The following is an 18,725-nucleotide window of genomic DNA, read 5'->3' as shown; positions in this document are numbered from 1 at the left end:
CAACCAACCGGTGAATGACTGCAAGCTGACAGAAATCCAGGCAGCTACAACTCAAGACGCATAGCTCACTGTATTAAAACAGGTAATTCAAGCTGGCTGTGCCTGAGTCAAGAAAAAAGTGTCCATCCCGTGTCGCTGAATACTGAAATCATAGAGATGAGATGTCGGAAAGAAATGATTCATCGTTTAAAGGTGAGAAGATCATAGTTCCACACACACACACTACGAAAAGAAATGCTGTGACGCATACACACAGGACACGTGGGAATAGAAAAAAAGCAAACAAAGAGCAAGAGACATTCTATTTTGGCCTGGCATGAATGCACAGATAGAAGCCGTGGTGGAGAGATGTCCCATATGTGTAACGCGCCGACGCAGCTCAAACGCGAGAGAACCAACCATCTCATATCCTATTCCTGAGACGCCATGGCAAGTCGTTGGTACAGATTTGTTCACGTCCGAAGGAAAAGAAAAACATAGTAGTTCTAGACTACTAGTAGATCATTTGAGATCGAAAGATTACACCAAACTACTTCGTCTGCTGTCATTCACAAGATGAAAGCGAGGTTTGAATGACAAGGAATACCTGAGAGAGAGTTATCAGCGATAATGGTCCTCGCTACAGCTCCAGGGAGTTCAAAAAGCTTTCCAGAGGCTTGCGAGTTTAAACACATCACTTCTACAAAGAACAGTCTAGACGGCAAAGATGATACCGGACAAAGCCAGAGCAGACAGGAAGAATCCATACCTCAGTTTACTGGAGTACCTCAACTCCCCAGTCGACAGTCTGAAATCAGCAGCCCAGCTGCTGATGAGTCGACGGCTGAGATCTTCCTACCACAGGTAAACTACTTCTGCCACAAGTTGCTTGTCAAAAGGCTGTGCATGCCAGGAGAGTACAGTACAGTGCCAGCGCAGACATCAGCTATATTATGACCTCAGCGCAAGACCACTGTCAACATAATAACCATGTGTATATGTGATGCTACCATGTGCCATCCACATCAAACATCCAAGCGGACGTTGGAAACCTGCTGCCACTGTGACAGATCCTGCAAGCACAGACTGAGAGATCCTACAACATCTGCATCGATGAGATCGTCGCAGTTGTCGCCACCTACCACAGACAAAAATCGCTGCCCTGTGGACATTTGTTAAAAAAAAAAAAGAAGAAGAATGAAAAGAATTGAAAGAGATATAAAATAGGGATGCACCGATCCGACTATTTCAGTCCTGATACCGATAGAGATACCTGGGCTTTGGGTATCGGCCAATACCAAGTAACGATCTGATACTTGTTTAATTAATAAGCTGTATGCCTCACTGTGTGGAAGTGACTGGGATCATTCCTTTATGTGCAAGGCAACATCAGGCATGACTTCAACATGACTTTCACAACTTTGTAAAACAAAATGTAACAAATAAAGACATAGCTATAAATTTACTGAATTGTTATTTATTACTAAAATAATAAATCGTACACCAGAAACTTGGTAAAAAAAAATCTTCAAAATTAACAGAAGTTACAATTCAAGTGTAAACCTTTTTAATGCAGCAAAAAAATTGGTCAAAACTTCAACAGGAATTCAAATTCCAGTATTACTGTAACACTTGTAAAGAATATTAAGATACTTACCTGTTTTATCTTACTTACTTGAAGGGTATATTCCATTTGAATAATTTTGTTCTCACAGACAGCATGCTAAAAACAAAGGAAATAGCATTATGTTTACCTTGTTGCCTTAACATCTTTGCAGTTTTGAGAATAATATGCGCTTATGTTGAAATACTTATTTATTGCATTATTTTAAAAATGTAATTTTAATATATATATATATGTATATATATATATATTACAATACCATTCCCCTTTTCTGACTTCACATCACTCACAAATAATTTTGGTACAGTCCCTTACCTCCAGACTGAAGGACAGATATTACTGTGCAACCTTTGACAGACGGAAGGCTCATCAAAGGCACAAACATTGACATCTCTGCACACATTCCTCAGTGATTTTCTTTTAGCAAAAAGCTTTGTGCTCTTACACACAAAACTATTCCTGTATTCTAACGCTGCCTGTCTGATCTACCTATCTGACCTCACAGGCTGCCCTACATCCAAAGACCTACTTAACAATGATAAACTTGGGAGGCCGACAGATGCTTCGAGGACAGTATCACTGGCTAAACACTCACACCTTTAGGTAACTGGAATGGTAACCAGCTCCCTGTACACCCCTGTATAATGATTAATACTACACTATGCTTGTTTAAATTAAGTCTCACGTCAACATAAAACAGCGCTGATATAGTTTGAACTTCTTATGTTGAGGTGTTTATTTGACCTTGGTAAGAAGCGGAATAGTGCACGTGGATCGTGATGAATGGCCTCGACATATGAATTAGCAGAGTCGACGTATTTATATTACATAAGATTTGCTGAGACAGTATGTTTTCCCCTGATGCGGTAATAAAGATGCACCGATTCACACCTGGGGGGCTGCCCAGCACAACCACACACAGCGTGACTGAACTGAGCAGAGGCACGATAGGAAACGAACCACGTTAATCCTGGACCTAACAGTATCATTTAGGACCCTTCTGACTGGGAACCGGAACCAGTGGATTCCTGGTCACAAATCATTTTCTACAGAAAACACCAAAATATGAATTCTGCAGGATGAGACATGATGCCACGCTCCACCTTATTCCTATGACAGTGTGCTCCCTGCTTTTTTCTTAGCAACCTGTGTATTGTTTTGAAGCTAATCCTGACCTTTGACCTTTCTGTGAACAGAGGCAAGAGACAACAATTAAATGTTGTCCATACACTGAAATTGCAGGCTCCCTTAAGTTATTATTGATGCAATATTTCGACCTACAGGCAAAACCAGTTTTCTTCTTTGTTTTCTCTGCTTCTTGTCCTTCCCCTGTACCTAACCGGGGTGTGTACACCAACCACCTTCCACTGGTAAAATATTGTATATTTGTATTTAATCCTAGCAACACAGATAGATTCTAGCTATTTCTTCAGGTACTTTAATCAGAAATCAGTTGTAGTTTTGATAATTTGAAATAAGGGCATTTCACTGCACTTCAAAGCTACTTTCTTGATCTTAAAACAGCACTTGACAAAATCTTTCCTCAAGGTCCATGTATTCATTTTGGGGCTTTTGATCACATTACATGGTCTTCAACAGCAGTTGGAGTTTGCCCGTCGGTCATGGAAATTAACTTTGAAGCTCAACTTTAAGCCAACGAGAAGTCCTTGAAGGGACAGTTCGGATGTTGGGGTTGTGACGTACTTATCCATAGTAGGTGTATTATTTACAGTAGATGATGGTTGGCGTGCCCCCAGCTTGGAGAAACAGGAGTATGGTCACGGGAGCAAAGCGATGTACTGCTGTGGACGGAGCCGGCAAACAAAACGGTTTCTAGCCAGCTTAAAAAAAAGGCTAATAACAAAAAAACAATAACCATTTTAAGTTTAAGCTATTTTTAGAGCCTTTGTTGTAGGTGGCTAAACTACGTTTTGTTGTTGCCCGTCCACAGCAGTACCTTGCTTTTCTCCGGTGTCGGTACTCCTGTCAGTTTCTCCAAACTCGGGATGTGCTGTCCGTCATCTACTGTAGGTATTACACTGACTATGAATAAGTACCTCAAACACTCAAACTATTCCTTTTATAGTGCTCAGATTTTTTTTTTTTTAACATCCACAATTCCAACACAACCGGGCAAATTTAATTTGCCAAGGAAGCTCATGTGATATGATCGAAAGCCAGGAACAACGCTAAATGGACCTTGAGGTGAGATGTTTTTTTCATGCAAATGTCATATATTGAATGTGCCGACATGACAACCAGAGCACTCAATGAGCTGAATATCTTAGAGGGACTGTAAGGAAAATGTCTAATAAAACTTATACATAAGCAAAACTTATGTTTGTATTCTATATCTTTGAGGTCTAACAAATGGAAGGCTGGGTAAAAAAAATAACAGTGATGAGCACAGCGTTTTACCCAAAGCGGAACATTTTTCAACTATTGACGGCCAGAAAATAACGACAAACGTGCAGCGCGGAATAGACGCTCAGAGCAGAATCACGCTGCTGCCGTTTGTAGCATTACGTAAACACGTGGCGCTCCCATTGCAAAGAATTAAAAAAAGAAAAAACAGCGGTTTCTTGCTGTCCCCTGCGGCTGGCTTGTCAATAGCCCAATATTGCAGTTATTGCGACAGCCCTAACTACTAGTTTTAAGTTAAGTCAACGAAAGTCAGCGTCGGGCTCGCGCTTGCTCGCTCTAAATAGACATGAACGAGACACACGTCAGCTAAAACCACAATATCACTCTATATTTCACCTGCTTGGTAGTAATGTTAGTTGACCAGACAAAGATCTCTCCATGAATCAATGCTGGTCCTAGTGTTGGCTTTTCCTGCTGGCTGAAGCATGAAGAGAAACGTTATCGTCTCCGAGCGTGCACGCAGGGAGACACCGGCACCCGGTCGGAGACAGTAACGTTTCTCTTCCTGCTTCAGCCCCACTGATAACGTTTCTCGCTGCGGAGCCTCGTCACTTCACAAGACACGGAAAACCTCTGTTGGTCTGGAGGAGTTGCAGCAGTTATTTCTGCACAAACGTCCACTGTACGTCCACGATATTCTCAGAGCTAAACTAACTCTTCTGCAGTGTGGAGTGAGCGTGCGTTCACGTCTAGAGGTGGAGCGAGACAGCGAGAACACGTGCGGTGTCTAAGTGAAGACAAGCAGGCAGCGGAGCAGAGACCCCGGCCACACGCCAATGCGCATATGCGAGCTCGCATGTGTCCCGACCTGGTACATTTATACGCTTAAAAAGTTACAAACAGTCCCTTTAATTATTATTAGTTATTAGTTTTATTATTAGTGTATAGGTGTGTGTGTGTGTGTGTGTGTACATTAGTGCAACAGCGGCGCTGAAACGGAGAAGATGGGGACAGACGGACAGAATAACATGTCAGCCTGCTGAGCCGCGAAGCTTTGAATACCTTCGAATATTTCTCGCTGAAGCTTTGAAGCCCAAAAAAAATGGTATTGGGGACAGCCTTAGTAATCAGGATCTGAGGCCTACGATAAAAGAAAAGGAGAAAAGGCACCAGGTATGAAAAAGATAGATTTATTTAATGACAAATTAAAACAGAAAAAAAGTAAAGGAGTTGAGGGAGAGCAGCAACATTACTGAGACTCCACATGAAGAGAAAGGGAGAGATGATTGGCTTGACCTCCCTCCCTCCTCATAGACAAAAAAAAGAAAAGACTTACCACACAAACAAGAGGACGGAGAGACGAATAGATGAGGAAAAACAATCCAACTCGGGGGGTGCACACACAAACCTTCAGAAGAACGACACAACTTGCTTTTTAACTACAAACACTGAAGTTTAGCCACAAGTTTTACAACTGCCTTTTAATTTTTGTTTTTAAAAGTCATTACAAAAAATGATAATTATGATAATCTCCATTTAATAATAACAATAGCAACATTGTAACGGTAGAAACTGTCCCTCATTCCTGGTTGGGTGATCAGTCAATCAGTGGTTGAGGCCGACACTGGCAGACAGAGAAGAAATGAAAGGAGAGGAGAAGAAGGGAGAAAGTGAGCAGGCTTTTTGCCACATGTCCATCTTGCACACACACACGCACACACACACACACACACACATACATACATACACACATATCAGGAGTTCTTCTCTCCTCTCATACAAAAAAGACAACTAAAATAATTAAAAAGAAACAACAGACTTAAAAAAATAAACCCAAAAAGAAAACTGAAATGCAGTGTGTGTTTTTTTTCCTCGTTTTGAAAAACAAACAAAAAGACCCCCCTCAAATCTTCTGTCAAAAAACGCTCCGACACGCACTCAACTCATCCGCTATTACACCTGCACACACGGCCTATAATGCAAGGAACAGGTGTGTGTTTTGTGTGTGTGAGAGAACTCCACTGTGAAAATAATAATAATAATAAAAAAAAAAAAAAATCTAGGGCTGATGTAGCTTTCCTAAATCCATACAGTATGAGAGCAGAGTCTGTTCTAATAACTATCAACGACGACAGTCAACTATTCAAGGAGCTTCCGATGCACAATCTTTAGCCTTGGGTGGACTGGTGTGGACCAGATGTGGGCCGGAAGGAAAACCAGATGAGCCTGTACGGATGTTCAATAGACCTGACTGCCGTCCTGGGTGCTACAGCCATCCATGTCTGTGGGTGACAGTTCCAGTCGATAGCCACGTCAGTCACAGGTGAAGATAAATACCCAGGAACTTCGCGGGCTCCTGGGTTCCAGTCGGATCTTAGCTAATACACGAAGACGCCCACTGTGGTGAAACCCAGCCACGGTCGTGAACCGTACAATCCAGGAGGTCTGAGGGGTGCTGAGGTGGATTACAAACAGCAGGGAATGAGGGAAGTGGGAGCTAGATAGCTGGCTAGCACTGGCAGGGAGTCCGTTTTGAAATATAGCTTCCTCGGTGTGTAGCTGTCAGGTTCTCGCGGGCTGCTCGGTGGTGACCGGCCTCCAGCGTCTCAGAGCGAAGGTCGGAGAGCTGTAGTGTCTGAAATGTCTGAGGATGACGGAGGGAAGAGAAGAAAAGAGACACTAAAAATAAGAGTGGTGTGTGAAGAGACGAAGAGTTTGACGAGCTAGTTTGACTGAACAGCTTTTTCAGTTTGTGTCCTGTGTTTTTATGACCAAGAAAGGGCGAGACTGCATGTGCGTGCATGAGTCTCACATATATATGTGTGTGTGTTTAGACGTCTATAGCCATCACTACACAGTTATGTCCTTGTGTTGATTCATTCCTACACTCATCCATTCATCCATCCATCCATCCCACCCCCTGGGCCTCCAACGGCTGCCCGATCAGACAGTCCAGTTCCACGTCTCAAGGGGTGAGGCAGAGAAGGGGGGGGGGGCGCGCTGTGAGGTCACAACGGATTTGACCCCCGAAAAAATGCCCCCCCTTGACAATCTGTAACTTTTTTGACTCTCTTCTCTTGAAAGTTTCTTTAGCACATGGAGATGGTGACGTTGATGCCCAGGTTGCCGTTCTCGGCGAACAGCTGTGCGATGGACGTGTCGAACACCAGGCAGTCGCTGTTCATGATGGCCGTGGCGATGCCCTCGTGGATCGAGCGCGGCGTGGCCTCCCAAGTGAGGCGGCGCCGGTGCCCGTTGAGCTCCAGCCGGTAGGCGAAGTTCTCCGCCTGCTTGCGGGTCCCGATGAGCTGCACGATGGCGAAGAACTGCTGGTGGCCGTCGTACTTCTCCTGCTTCTCCAGCACCAGCATGAAGTGGAAGCCGAAGCAGGACTGCATCATTACCCAGTCCACCGCGCCCGGCAGGTTGATGTCCGTGGCCAGGAACACAATGTCCTCCCCCTGGACACACACGCGCACACACACACACACACACACACACACACGCACACACACACACACACACACGCACAGGTCAAACGGGTTTAGTCATCATGTCTTAAGGCTACAATAAAATGAGAACTTGAGAAAAACATCTACTGTTGGAGGAAAACTGCTATACTTTTTTATTTCATAGGAGTTATTTTCCAGAATGAGCTATCACAATTAAAATAAAATACTCTATTTATTTATAGCATCCACACGTACAGCTTATTAAACACTGGCAAATGTGGTGATGTTGTAGGGTTGAGTGTGAAACTGATGGAAGATGCCAACTGTGATGTCTGGGGAGTCGCATATTTTGGATACTGAACGTGCGGCAGGCAACAGCTGCCTCTCATAAACATGCAGGAGTCTAGTTGTTGGTAATTTAAAGAGGTACTCCAGTGATTTAGTAGTGGACTTCCATAAAGCGCTCACATGACAATCAAAGCAGCAGGGGCTGAGTTACACTGACATTAAGTCGCTGGTGTGGGTTAAACTCCCAAAAACACTGGAGCCTACATTTCCCATAATGCAACTTTTCATAGATATCCCATGCCTACTAAATGCACATCTTAAAAAAAAGGTCTCACTTCTAGTTTGTAGTAATACTTGGGGTGGGCTATATGACCTAAAATGTATATTCCTGTATTTCTTTTGCGGTGACGGTATTACAAAAAATGAAATGGGATACTCAGCTCAAAACATGATTCTACCTCTTTTCTTTCTATTGGCAATGTAAGGGGACATATCTTAAGAAAGAAAGAAAAAGATTAAAAACAGAGGTTTATTGGCTCCAAATGATACTGAAAATGAGGTATAGGCCTGTGTGATGTAAATGTAATGTGATTCATTCAGAGTTAATAATAAAGTTTTGAGTTGTGAGTCAACTGTAGCCGATTGCTGAGAAACCTGCAACTCAGCAATAAAAAATATTTGGGAAATTTTTTTTCTCCACATATTTACTGCTGTTAAGTTGTTTCACATCTTTCCACCACAGCCAAACTGGGAATTACATTACAATTAAAAGAATGTACATCTTTGAAGAAGCTGAAAGCTGACATAACCTTTTACATCTTAACCTGATCATGAAGAAAGAGTTTGAAAATATACAGTGTAGACGATGTTAGACCAGTACTGTACAGAAGTAGTTCAGCGGCTCACCCGGGCTGTGTGGCGGCTCTAACCTGTTCAAATAGGCGCCAAAATGAAAAAAGCAAAAGGTTCCACGATGAAATGGAAGAACGGCGGTAGCCTGTACGTAACCATAGACATCATGTGTGGGTGTGACGTGGTTTATCGGTTATTGTGTCTCCCTCGTGTGTGTGTGTGTGTGTGTGTGTGTGCTAAAACCAAAACGTGTGTTTGCGTGTATTAAACCATAACGTGTGTGTTTACCATGGTAATGACTGTATTGCAAAATCAATTTTGCGGCCGAGGGTGACACCGGGGATGAAACCGGTATACTCTCCACCCCTAAGTAATACATTTGTAGTCTCCATGCCAAAGCTGAGACAACCCTAATGGCATAATCAGGCATATTTTCTCTGTTTGGACAAAGCTCCTCCAGGCCCTCAGGCCGAGTACTCCTTATGACAGCTAAACTGACTTTGATGTGCCCCTTTAATTTAAAATTCTAATCACACTGATGTTTCTTCATTCTTGGCAGGCAGTGCTGAATTAAAATGAAAGAAAACACAGAGGTATGTTGTGCAGACCAAGCCGTTATTGAAACTTAGAAATTGTAAACAATGGTAACAGGCACTCTGTAAGTGTAATCTGGGTTTGGACCTACTGAAAAGGCAAACCAAAACCATTAGCTAAAATGATCAAAACATCCACAATTTAAAAGGCCAATCCAGTTTATAACCATGCCCCAAGAGTTGATGTAAAATTCACTAAGGCTTTTCTTTGAAGGGTTCCTTCTTTCACAGTGTTTTGCGAAGCTAAATTCATCTAAAACACAAACATGAACAGATGGAGATACAACCTGCGTCCCAACGGACTCATCTTTGCTTTGACAAACACCACTGTACACCCTTTAGTTCATAACAGAAGCTGAGGAGATGAGTGAACGTCTGACCTGCAGCGTGGTGATGGACTTGTGCTGGTGCATCAGGTGAGGCATGACGGCGTCCAGGGAGCCCTGCCACTTGCATGAGGCGCCGGGGCAGGGGCAGGAGTACGGCCGAAACTCGCACAGCTCTTCGTGTTCCGTCTTGTCGGTGTGAGGCAGGGTGACTTCGCAGCCCGACGAGGCGTACTTGCAGGGGAAGAGGACCGAGTTAGCCACCTTCTCCATGGCCAGGTTCCTGATGGAGCCCAGGGGCCCTCGACAGGTGGGGCAGCAGGTGAGCTTGGGCCGGCAGTTGGAACATACCTGGGAAGGGACACATAAAAAAAAGTTGATATTTGCGCATAGCACAAACACGCTGGTAACTGTAGTATTGAAAACCGTGGCATGCAGGTTTTCACTGAACTTAAATGTAGTCCAATGGGTAATTATTTTGGTCTTCAAAAACCATGGTAACACTTCTTTTAGAAAATGGGAAACTGTGCTATTCATGACTGTTAATGGCATTATGACTATTAAATCAACACTAATAAAGCCTGACTTGTTCAACAGTGAAACTCTTCTTCCCCATGAGGAAATGTTGATTACTTTACGCGTTTAACTTTAAGCAGTGTGTCTACTACACAACCACACATTTAACTTAAAATGTAATGCTAGTGAGACACTCGATATGACATATAAATGTACTACATACAACAACAACAACCGGCTCTGGATACTTTTCCAGGCTGGACAGTACATACCAGGTGTCCAGACTGGCACTGCAGGATGGGGGGGAGGACATAGTCGAAGCAGACAGGGCACTCAAACAGGCTTGCCAGGTCACTGTTGGAGGCGGTGGTGCCTGACAGGGTGGGCACGCGCTGGGAGGGGGGGCACTTGGAGGTTCCTGTGGGCAGCGCGGTGGCAGTCTGGCGACTCATTTCTGATAGAGGGAGAGAAGGAGAGGGCCATGATTAAGTTTTAAGGACAGTATATAGCCTATGGGACTATATCAGGGATCCAGTCTTTGTGTCAGAGAGAAGTATGGCCCATTTTCTAGACCTCTCCTTTCACTTAAACTGTTCTTACTTAAAGCACATCAATGAGTTATGACCTCTAAGTCCCTGGCTGTATACTTCTGACACCTATACATCAAATCTGAAAAAGAGACTGACAACATGGTGAACTCTGCTTAGTTCACCTAGCTGTCCTGCCGCAATATGACATTAAATCTCATTTGTCATTTCATGGCCCTCAGAAGAAGAAAAAATGCTTATACCTTTTTTACCGAATTTAACGAAATGTAAAATTTTGTTTTGACACACTCGGTAACCAAGGCGGGTTTCAAAGACTACCATTTCAACAAGCTTTCATCATCATCATCATCATCATCTGGTGAGAGATCACCATTTCAATTTGGCACCCAGTGAACCAATTTTGGGCTGCTGGAAATCTAATTTCGCTCCTCTGTGTATGCTTTCACCAGTTGCACTATTCAGTTTACATGATAAAATACAGGTACATGCTAAGCTAATCTATTCTCATCTTGTCGGTGACACTCACCATACTTTGTACCTCTTGCAGCAATAGAAGCAGAGCCACAATCCACTGTGTGTGTTGGCCATAAATTGTATGTTTAGCCATCAACAATAAACTCACATTTCCAAATAAAGTAACCAATTCCTGTGATCAAATGTGGATTGTGTCAGTAGGACTACATTCTAGGGGTGTCCCCGATCAAGAATTTGATCCCCCTCTGTTTAAAAGGGTATAACATGCAAGCATTAAAAAACAATGTATAGAATGATACAAAAATGATCCCTCTCAATCATCACTAATGATCCACTAGAAGTGTGTGGTAGTGTCTGTGTCTGCAGATACCCTGCCCTCTGCCTGTATTTTCCATTTTCTAATTATTTTTACTGCGTTCGGGACGTTTCTGGGCGTCAGCAATAACGTTTTATTTCTCTGATTCACTGCTTCGGTGTCACTAACGCCGCTCCCTCTCTTCATTCACTTTATAGCTCACTCGACCTGCTGCTCTCTCGTCGAATGGTTGACTATTTGGAATCAACCCTACAACATTCTTCATGTATTCATTATGCGTATACATGTAAAATCAATTTTCATACAAAACCCAAACTCTTAACAGAAGTAATCAGTGTGGTTACCCACTTGTTTCGAACTCTGTAGACTAGTCATCCTACCACACTTCCCTATTTGTGTGACCGCTGTGGGTTACGTAAGATCTGTAACCACAGTGCTTTAAACCAATTTGACTGTTGCCTTTGGGAGTTTAGACACTGGTAACTGCAGGCATTTGTCTATTATTGTCCAAGCAACAAGTCAGAGCTGCACAGACGCTTAAGTGAACTCAGATGTGGTGTGTGTGGAGCTGCTGTTTCCTATCGTGCTGAGCAGTTGCCTTGGTAACAGGTTTGTGGTTAAGTATGGGATGGCCTGCGGAGCAGAGAAAGGAGAGGGTACAGAGGAGGAGAGTAAAACTGATAGAATAGGTATGTGTGAGGTAGTGGGGGGGGGGGAGAAGGAGAGCTATTGGACACGAAGGAGGGAGGAATGACACAGACAAGTTTAGAATCATGCAGGGCAAGTACAGCAGAGGTGGACAGAAAGAGGAACATGGAAAAATGAGGATGGGTTAAGAGGACAATGGAGGAGGAGAGAAAAGGAATGAAAAATGTGAGCACACAGCAGTGTGGGTGTGGAGATAAAAAAAAGGGAGGGAAGGACAGGAGGATAAAGGGGATGTTTCACATGTCAGGTCTTTTCAGGGCAGTACAGGGTTTGGGTGGGATGACTGTGTATGCCTGTGTCCCCACCTACTCTGCTACCTGGCATAGTTCATCCTTTTTATAGCCCTAGCCACCGAGCGATGCAGCACAGGGAGACCCAGAACAGAGAGGAGGAGAGAGGATAGTATGAGTGGGAGGTGAAGACAAAAGAAGAGAATCAGGTGGTGAGACAGCGCAGCAATATGTACGCAGACAGTACAACAGCTGGGAACTTAACACCCACAGGCAGAATGCTGCCAAAGCTTTAGTAATGGCTGCTCAATTTGGCTAACCTAGCCGCTAATTTAACAATTTCAAAGCGTTAAACAGAAGATACTGCAGGAGTACAGGGAACATCATAGGTGGTCTTTGCATGTGTCTCAGGATCTGTGTGGTTAATGCAGCATGCAGTTTGGTAAGGTTATTTTTTTCTAAACACAGCACCATAAAGCAAGTAGTTTGTTCCAGTGCTCGTACCGCGACACATTTCAGTGTTTGACATTTTTGACAACTCCCAGTAGAGTTAATTTTGGCAGCTTTTTTAGATTTATACAAAAATGCTTATTAGTTTTAGACATATTTTAGTCATTTTCATCCTTCATAGTTTTAGTCGACGACAACTCTAAACGTTTTAATTGCCGATAAGTCATTCGGTTTTAGTCTATAAATGTTTTCTCTCAATTTTGTCAGCTATTTTTTTTTTTATCTTAGTCTTAGTCATTTTAGTCAAACTTATTTGACATAAAATTGTATCTAAATTCCCATGAATAAAAATCGTCAAATCAAACGCATAATTTTAATAACCAAGTTATGTTTGAATATCACCACGCCAATCACAACACACAATAGCTAGCCAATGTTCCCTCAGATGCAGTGACAAAAAATAGACCATATTTTTGGACATTTTTTAAGTGATGCGCGAGACAACCCTGTGCCAGTAAAAGCTCTAAAGCGTGTGGTGAGGGTATATAACCCTGATGTGCAGGTTGACCACCCAGCGGATCGGGCGGGTTCAGGTGAGCTTTCTAGAAAATATTGCAGGTTCGGACGGGTAGGTCAAAAAGTGACAAAGCAGCATTCCAAGTAAATTATTATGACTACAATGCATAAAGTTGGCTGTTTGGAGGTCGGGTCGAGTGGTGTGGGTAATAAAAACCCTGACCCGCGCATCACTACTGAACACAGTAAAATTGGATTAACAATGGCAGGCAGTGATGGGTTAGGGCAAGCAGAATTTAGAATATATTTTGGTCATTACAGCTGACAGAGGCATAACACATATTTACAGCCCATCTTATTTTTTCTCCTTTTTTGTCATGTTTATCTATTTTATTTGGGAAGGTGGTCCTCGGAAATGTTTAACAATCAGAAGTCAACCTTAAGTTTCAAAAGGTTGAGAACCCCTGATCTACGTCATCACTACTTGCGTAAGCTTCCCTATTACGTGTAGCTTGGTAGTTGGCAGCACTGCCAGCAGGAAGAGCACTTCTGTGAGTGCATCTGTTCGGGTAAAGCCTCTCTGCACACGAACATGCACACAAATGCCAACTGCAGAGGTAAAAACTGGGCGTAATGAGGGACAGTATTAGCTCGCTGTAACTGTGTCTGTCGGCTTGTAAACACATCTGCTGTGGTGGAGATAATGCCTTAGCAGCTATTAATAGAACTTCTTAGCTGGTTAGCATGCTAGCAGCGGCGCTAACAGCACTGGGACCAAATTAGCTCAGGACATTCAGCTAGGCCAAGGCCACGGTCACAATCAGCTAGCATGCGAGACTGGAATAACTAACACAGACTAGCTTTGTGCGGACAGTTACTGACTTGGCAAATACAGTTTGAAGACAATGCTGATCAGAATTGGTGGCAAAGAGTAATTTGCTGTAGATGGGTAGCTCTATGAGATGCGTATCATCTTTATTTCTAAATTCATGGTATTCATATTAGGGCCGTCAATCGATTAAAATATTTAATCTCGATGAATCGCATGATTGTCCATAGTTAATCTTGAATGATCACAAATTAATCACACATGTCTATCTGTTCGAAATGTTCCATAAAGGGAGATTTGTCAAGTATTTAATACTCCTATCAACATGAGTGGGCAGATATGTTTGCTTTATGCAAAGGTATGTATATAATTATTTTTGGAATGTACTGCATTTAGCATAAACTGCATGTGATTATCATAAAGTGGGCATGTCTGTAAAGGGGAGACTCGTGGGTACCCATAGAACCCATTCTCATATCTTGAGGTCAGAGGTCAAGGGACCTCTTTGAAAACGGCCATGACAGTTTTTCCTCGTCCAAATTTAGCGTATGTTTGGAGCGTTATTTAACCTTCTTCGCGGCAAGCTAGTATGACAAGATTGGTACCAATGGATTCCTTATATATTTTAGTTTCGTATGATACCAGTATCTTCACTGTAGCTTTAAAACTGAGCCTGGTACAGCCTCCGAAAGATCAATTGCATTAATGTGTTACAGAAATTAGTGGCGTTAAAAAAATTTGCATTAACACGTTATTATTGAGTTAACTTTGAGAGTCCTAGAAAATAGTTTTAATGAATACTTGCACTACTTAGAAAAATGCTTGGACAACCCTTGATAAGGACTCAACTAGTCATGTTTGTAAGAGTGGAGGCTATTTGCCAACTGTGTGCATCTGTGTGAAACACCGCAGTGCCGTCTTATGATATGCGTGACCACTCGAGATGACAAGCATCAGTGGACGCCAGAGAGAAATGTGTCAATCTGCCAATCTAGACTGGCTGGAACCATAATAATACTTCATTATAACAAAAAGAAGATACATTTCCTCTTAAATCAGGTGAAAGTAGCCTGGAAAAGACGAATGGGTTACAGTTAATACAACATGCAGGATACTGATTGCAGCTCAGTCAGCAGAATTACTGTATGGCTGAACATACTACTACTGAAATAGAACAACACTGGACCTCAACCAGGAGGCCAGGAAAGGGGGCAAGTTTTGTAGTTTCAGAGTTGAGAAACTTTTGCGCTGCCACACCCAATCCCCTTATGAGGGAATTAATGTATTGTTTTAATTCGTCGTTTAAGAGGTGATAATATAATGTTAACTTGTGATTTATTTCTCACAGGAGATCATCAGTCACTGATTTTCACCGGTGCACAGCAATGTCTGAAAAAGCCAGCTCAGATGTGATTGATGTGATTAACACATTGCTTCTGATTGGCTGCGCTATACACACACTTTTGGGATTTGGGCACGCAAAAGGCCACCAACAGCAGAGCTGGTGACGGTATAATGGCTATAAGAACATTAAAAACAATGCTGTATTTTTCTTAGTGGTTTAAACATTACATCAGACACAAATATTGCCTGGCTAACAGCAGCTACAATAACTAGTTGGCAGCACGTGAGTCTAAAACAAGTAGCAACAAGCCCAGTTAAAGCAAGCCAGTGGGGGGATAAACAGTATCACTTGTTCAGTTGCACATGGGGGGCCAAGAATAGACACTGCCAAGATAAAGACCAAAGATTGGCAAGCAAGGCCCAGCACCCTTTTGTTGTTAGCAGGTGGCTTAGGCTACTTAGATCAGTAGAGACCTAAGTTAGGCTGTAGTAACCTAGAAGCAGCCTTGTAACTATGTTTGAAAAATAAAACTTGTTTTTTCCATTAAATTCGTCTCTGTTTGAGTGTGTGTGTGTGTGTGCGTGTGAACGAAGAAGGAAGATCTTAAGTATCAAACAAGGCCTTTTATTATAAGTACAATAATACTCCGTTGTGATATGCGTTTTCAGCCGTGATAGTTTGGACGGAGATTATTTCTAAAACGATGCTAAAACGCTCATGTGTACGGGGATCGTTTTAACAAAAACGCACTAGTGTGGATGTGGCATTAGAAAAGGTTTTTACAATGTGGACATGGAAGAGAACGTGCAGCTCATTTGGGATGATACTTCCCAAGAGAGCCTTTTAATATAACAAAATTATACATTCAACAGAAAGTTACAACAAAGGGTGTGTGGAGAGAATGAGAGAAGGAGCTCAGAGAGGCTGGGGAGACAGAAAGAGTGAGTCAGCAAACCAGATAGAAAGTGTACAATGAGCACATACTGCTCTGTGTCAAGGAGGTGGATAGGAAGGATGATGACACAAAGAAGAGCAGACACGAACAGTCCTGTGTTCAGCATGAGCAACATAACAGCAAAGGGGAAAGGATTGAGCAAAAAACTGTTTTGTGTTTAACATGGACTGTTAATACAGCATTTTCTAACAAAAAGGCAAACTGAAAAGCTAATAGCAGACAGAGACATCGTGTTGTACACTTCTCTCTGTGTTGGAGAAAGAGTAAATGGTGTTACACATTTCCCAAATGGAGAAAACTGGGAAATGTGTCAACAAAAAAGGCTGCTGGAACCATTGTCATCAAAACACAGCTGTAGATGGGACAGGGAGACAGATGAAGAGGGTGGAAATAACACCAAGAGAAACAAATACCAACCTTCGTCCATAAGATTTCCAAATAAGGCTTTCGTCTGCTCTTGAAATGTGGGGACCTCTGAAAAGAGAAGAAAAAAAAACAGAGGGTAAACAAACATGACTTTGAGGAACAAAGCTAATGGCTGGGAATCATCCCAACTAATCACACCACAACAGTAAACCTACAATAACCATGAAGGAACAGACAGCGAGTTAAATTTAAAGTACTCTGGCCAGTGAGTGATGGCCTGGTTCTGTCATTTCTGACAGGGGGTATCACACATGCTGCTAGTTCAAGTTCAAATATGAAGCAGATCTGATTTACATGATGACACAGTCTAATGTTTATGTCGGCCATTTCTGTTGTGCCAACAGGCTATAAGAGCCCAGGAAAGGCACTGCCCGTCTTGTGCACTTCCATAGACTAAGCAATGCTTATTCAAGGCATTTAAGCCACTTACTGCGCTGCTAATGCAATGTACATTAGACCAGACTTCTAAAATCATTGATTCCTACTGTGCTGGCTCCACACTAGTTTCCCAGCACTGTTAATTCAGATTTCAAAAAGCAGATAAAGCTCCAGCCGTAAGTTAAAGTTTGTGGCTACTTATTGCTGTGTCTGGATCATAATATGCTGATGCATCACTTTCCAGAAGTGACCGAACAGCTGGCTGTTCGCCAACACGGTTGGTTGATATGCTTTAACACAACGCTCACTTTTGACCACATAGTTACCATCAGCCATTCAAATAGCAACTTCAAATAAGCAGTGTTAGGCTACATCCACACGAAAACCAAGTCTTCCTTTTCAGAATTAATCTCCATCCATATTACCACGCCTGTAAATGCATATTATATAACCATTCACGTAAACTGGGCATGTACGCGCCAGTGTAAACAGGAAGCAGCGCGGTTGGTTGTTCAGTTGCAGAAAATACTATGAAGGAAGAACAGCAATGGCGAAAAGTAAGACCAGAGATTTCTTTACTTGGACCGACAACGAGGTAGAGCTGCTACTGAAAGTAACACACGACTATAAGGCGTTCAACGCGGCGGACAACACTACAGATTTTTGTTTTCTTCCGGAAAAAGATTCACGTGATAGGGGCGTGACGAATCAAGGGAGGACACGTCAGGACTGATAAGACCCAATCAAGAAGCAAGCGTGGGTGTCTGCGTCATCCTTTTTAAAAAGGTCTCCGTTTCTGCTCATCCAGACTAAAACACAACCCTGGAGTTTTAAAACTAAAAAGGGGGTCAGCACCGTGTTCAAACGTCTCCGTTTTAGGGGCTCCAAAACTGCAGAGTAGTGTGGACGCTAGGCATAAACGTGGCAAAAGTAATGCATTGATCACAGTCCTTGTAAAATCCAACATTATAGCACTACTTTGAGACGGCTCATACACTGAGAGGGCGCATCTATTTGCAAATGAAATTAAGTATTGACTGAGTTCATCTTTGCATGTAAACTATAAATTAAAAATCAATCGTTTTTGAGAAACGATACAGTATCACAAAACATAATATCGCAATATTCGATATTTTCAAAATGTTCTTACAAGCTTACTCAATTCCCTGCCTATCACCACTTTTGCAGCCACTAAATCCATAGTTTAGTAACGTAGCATACCTGCCGCGGAGAAGCTGTTCTCCAGTGAAAAACAAACAGTCATTAACTTTACGTGAAGAAATTACTACACTGCTTCAACAACTGTGACGGAGCCCTGAAATACCTGCACTGGGATTAGAGATCACTTCTGAAGTAACACAATCATGATACATTAAAATTCAGAATAAGGCCCTAATATTAAATGCATATGTGTAGTCCAGTCCACAATATAAGATTATTAAAATGTTTCGGACATGAAAAGTTGAATGTCGATTATGTGTACACCATCAGCAGAAGGAGACCACCAGTTTCCTCTCTCTCTCTCCCTCCATTTGCAACGCTGTTTCAACACAACA

General features: G+C 42.5%; 1 protein-coding gene across 3 annotated transcripts in view; it reads right to left on the bottom strand.

Annotated features, from left to right (window-relative positions):
• Window positions 1-5,144: 5,144 nt before the first annotated feature.
• The window catches only part of siah1 (siah E3 ubiquitin protein ligase 1), a 39,347-nt gene continuing 25,766 nt past the window's right edge, over window positions 5,145-18,725 (bottom strand). For all 3 annotated transcript variants that reach the window (XM_074631965.1, XM_074631966.1, XM_074631964.1), the window contains exons 2-5: window positions 16,783-16,839; window positions 10,267-10,448; window positions 9,533-9,829; window positions 5,145-7,428 (exon numbers count right to left, since the gene is read on the bottom strand). In XM_074631965.1, the coding sequence (XP_074488066.1) occupies window positions 7,057-7,428; window positions 9,533-9,829; window positions 10,267-10,448; window positions 16,783-16,839 (908 nt within the window). In that variant the 3' untranslated portion in view covers window positions 5,145-7,056. The remainder of the gene's footprint in view (window positions 7,429-9,532; window positions 9,830-10,266; window positions 10,449-16,782; window positions 16,840-18,725) is intronic.

Source organism: Sebastes fasciatus, chromosome 4, assembly GCF_043250625.1.
Source record: "Sebastes fasciatus isolate fSebFas1 chromosome 4, fSebFas1.pri, whole genome shotgun sequence".
In the NCBI taxonomy this organism is placed as follows: Eukaryota; Metazoa; Chordata; class Actinopteri; order Perciformes; family Sebastidae; genus Sebastes; species Sebastes fasciatus.
This window is presented reverse-complemented; position numbering and strand designations above follow the sequence as displayed.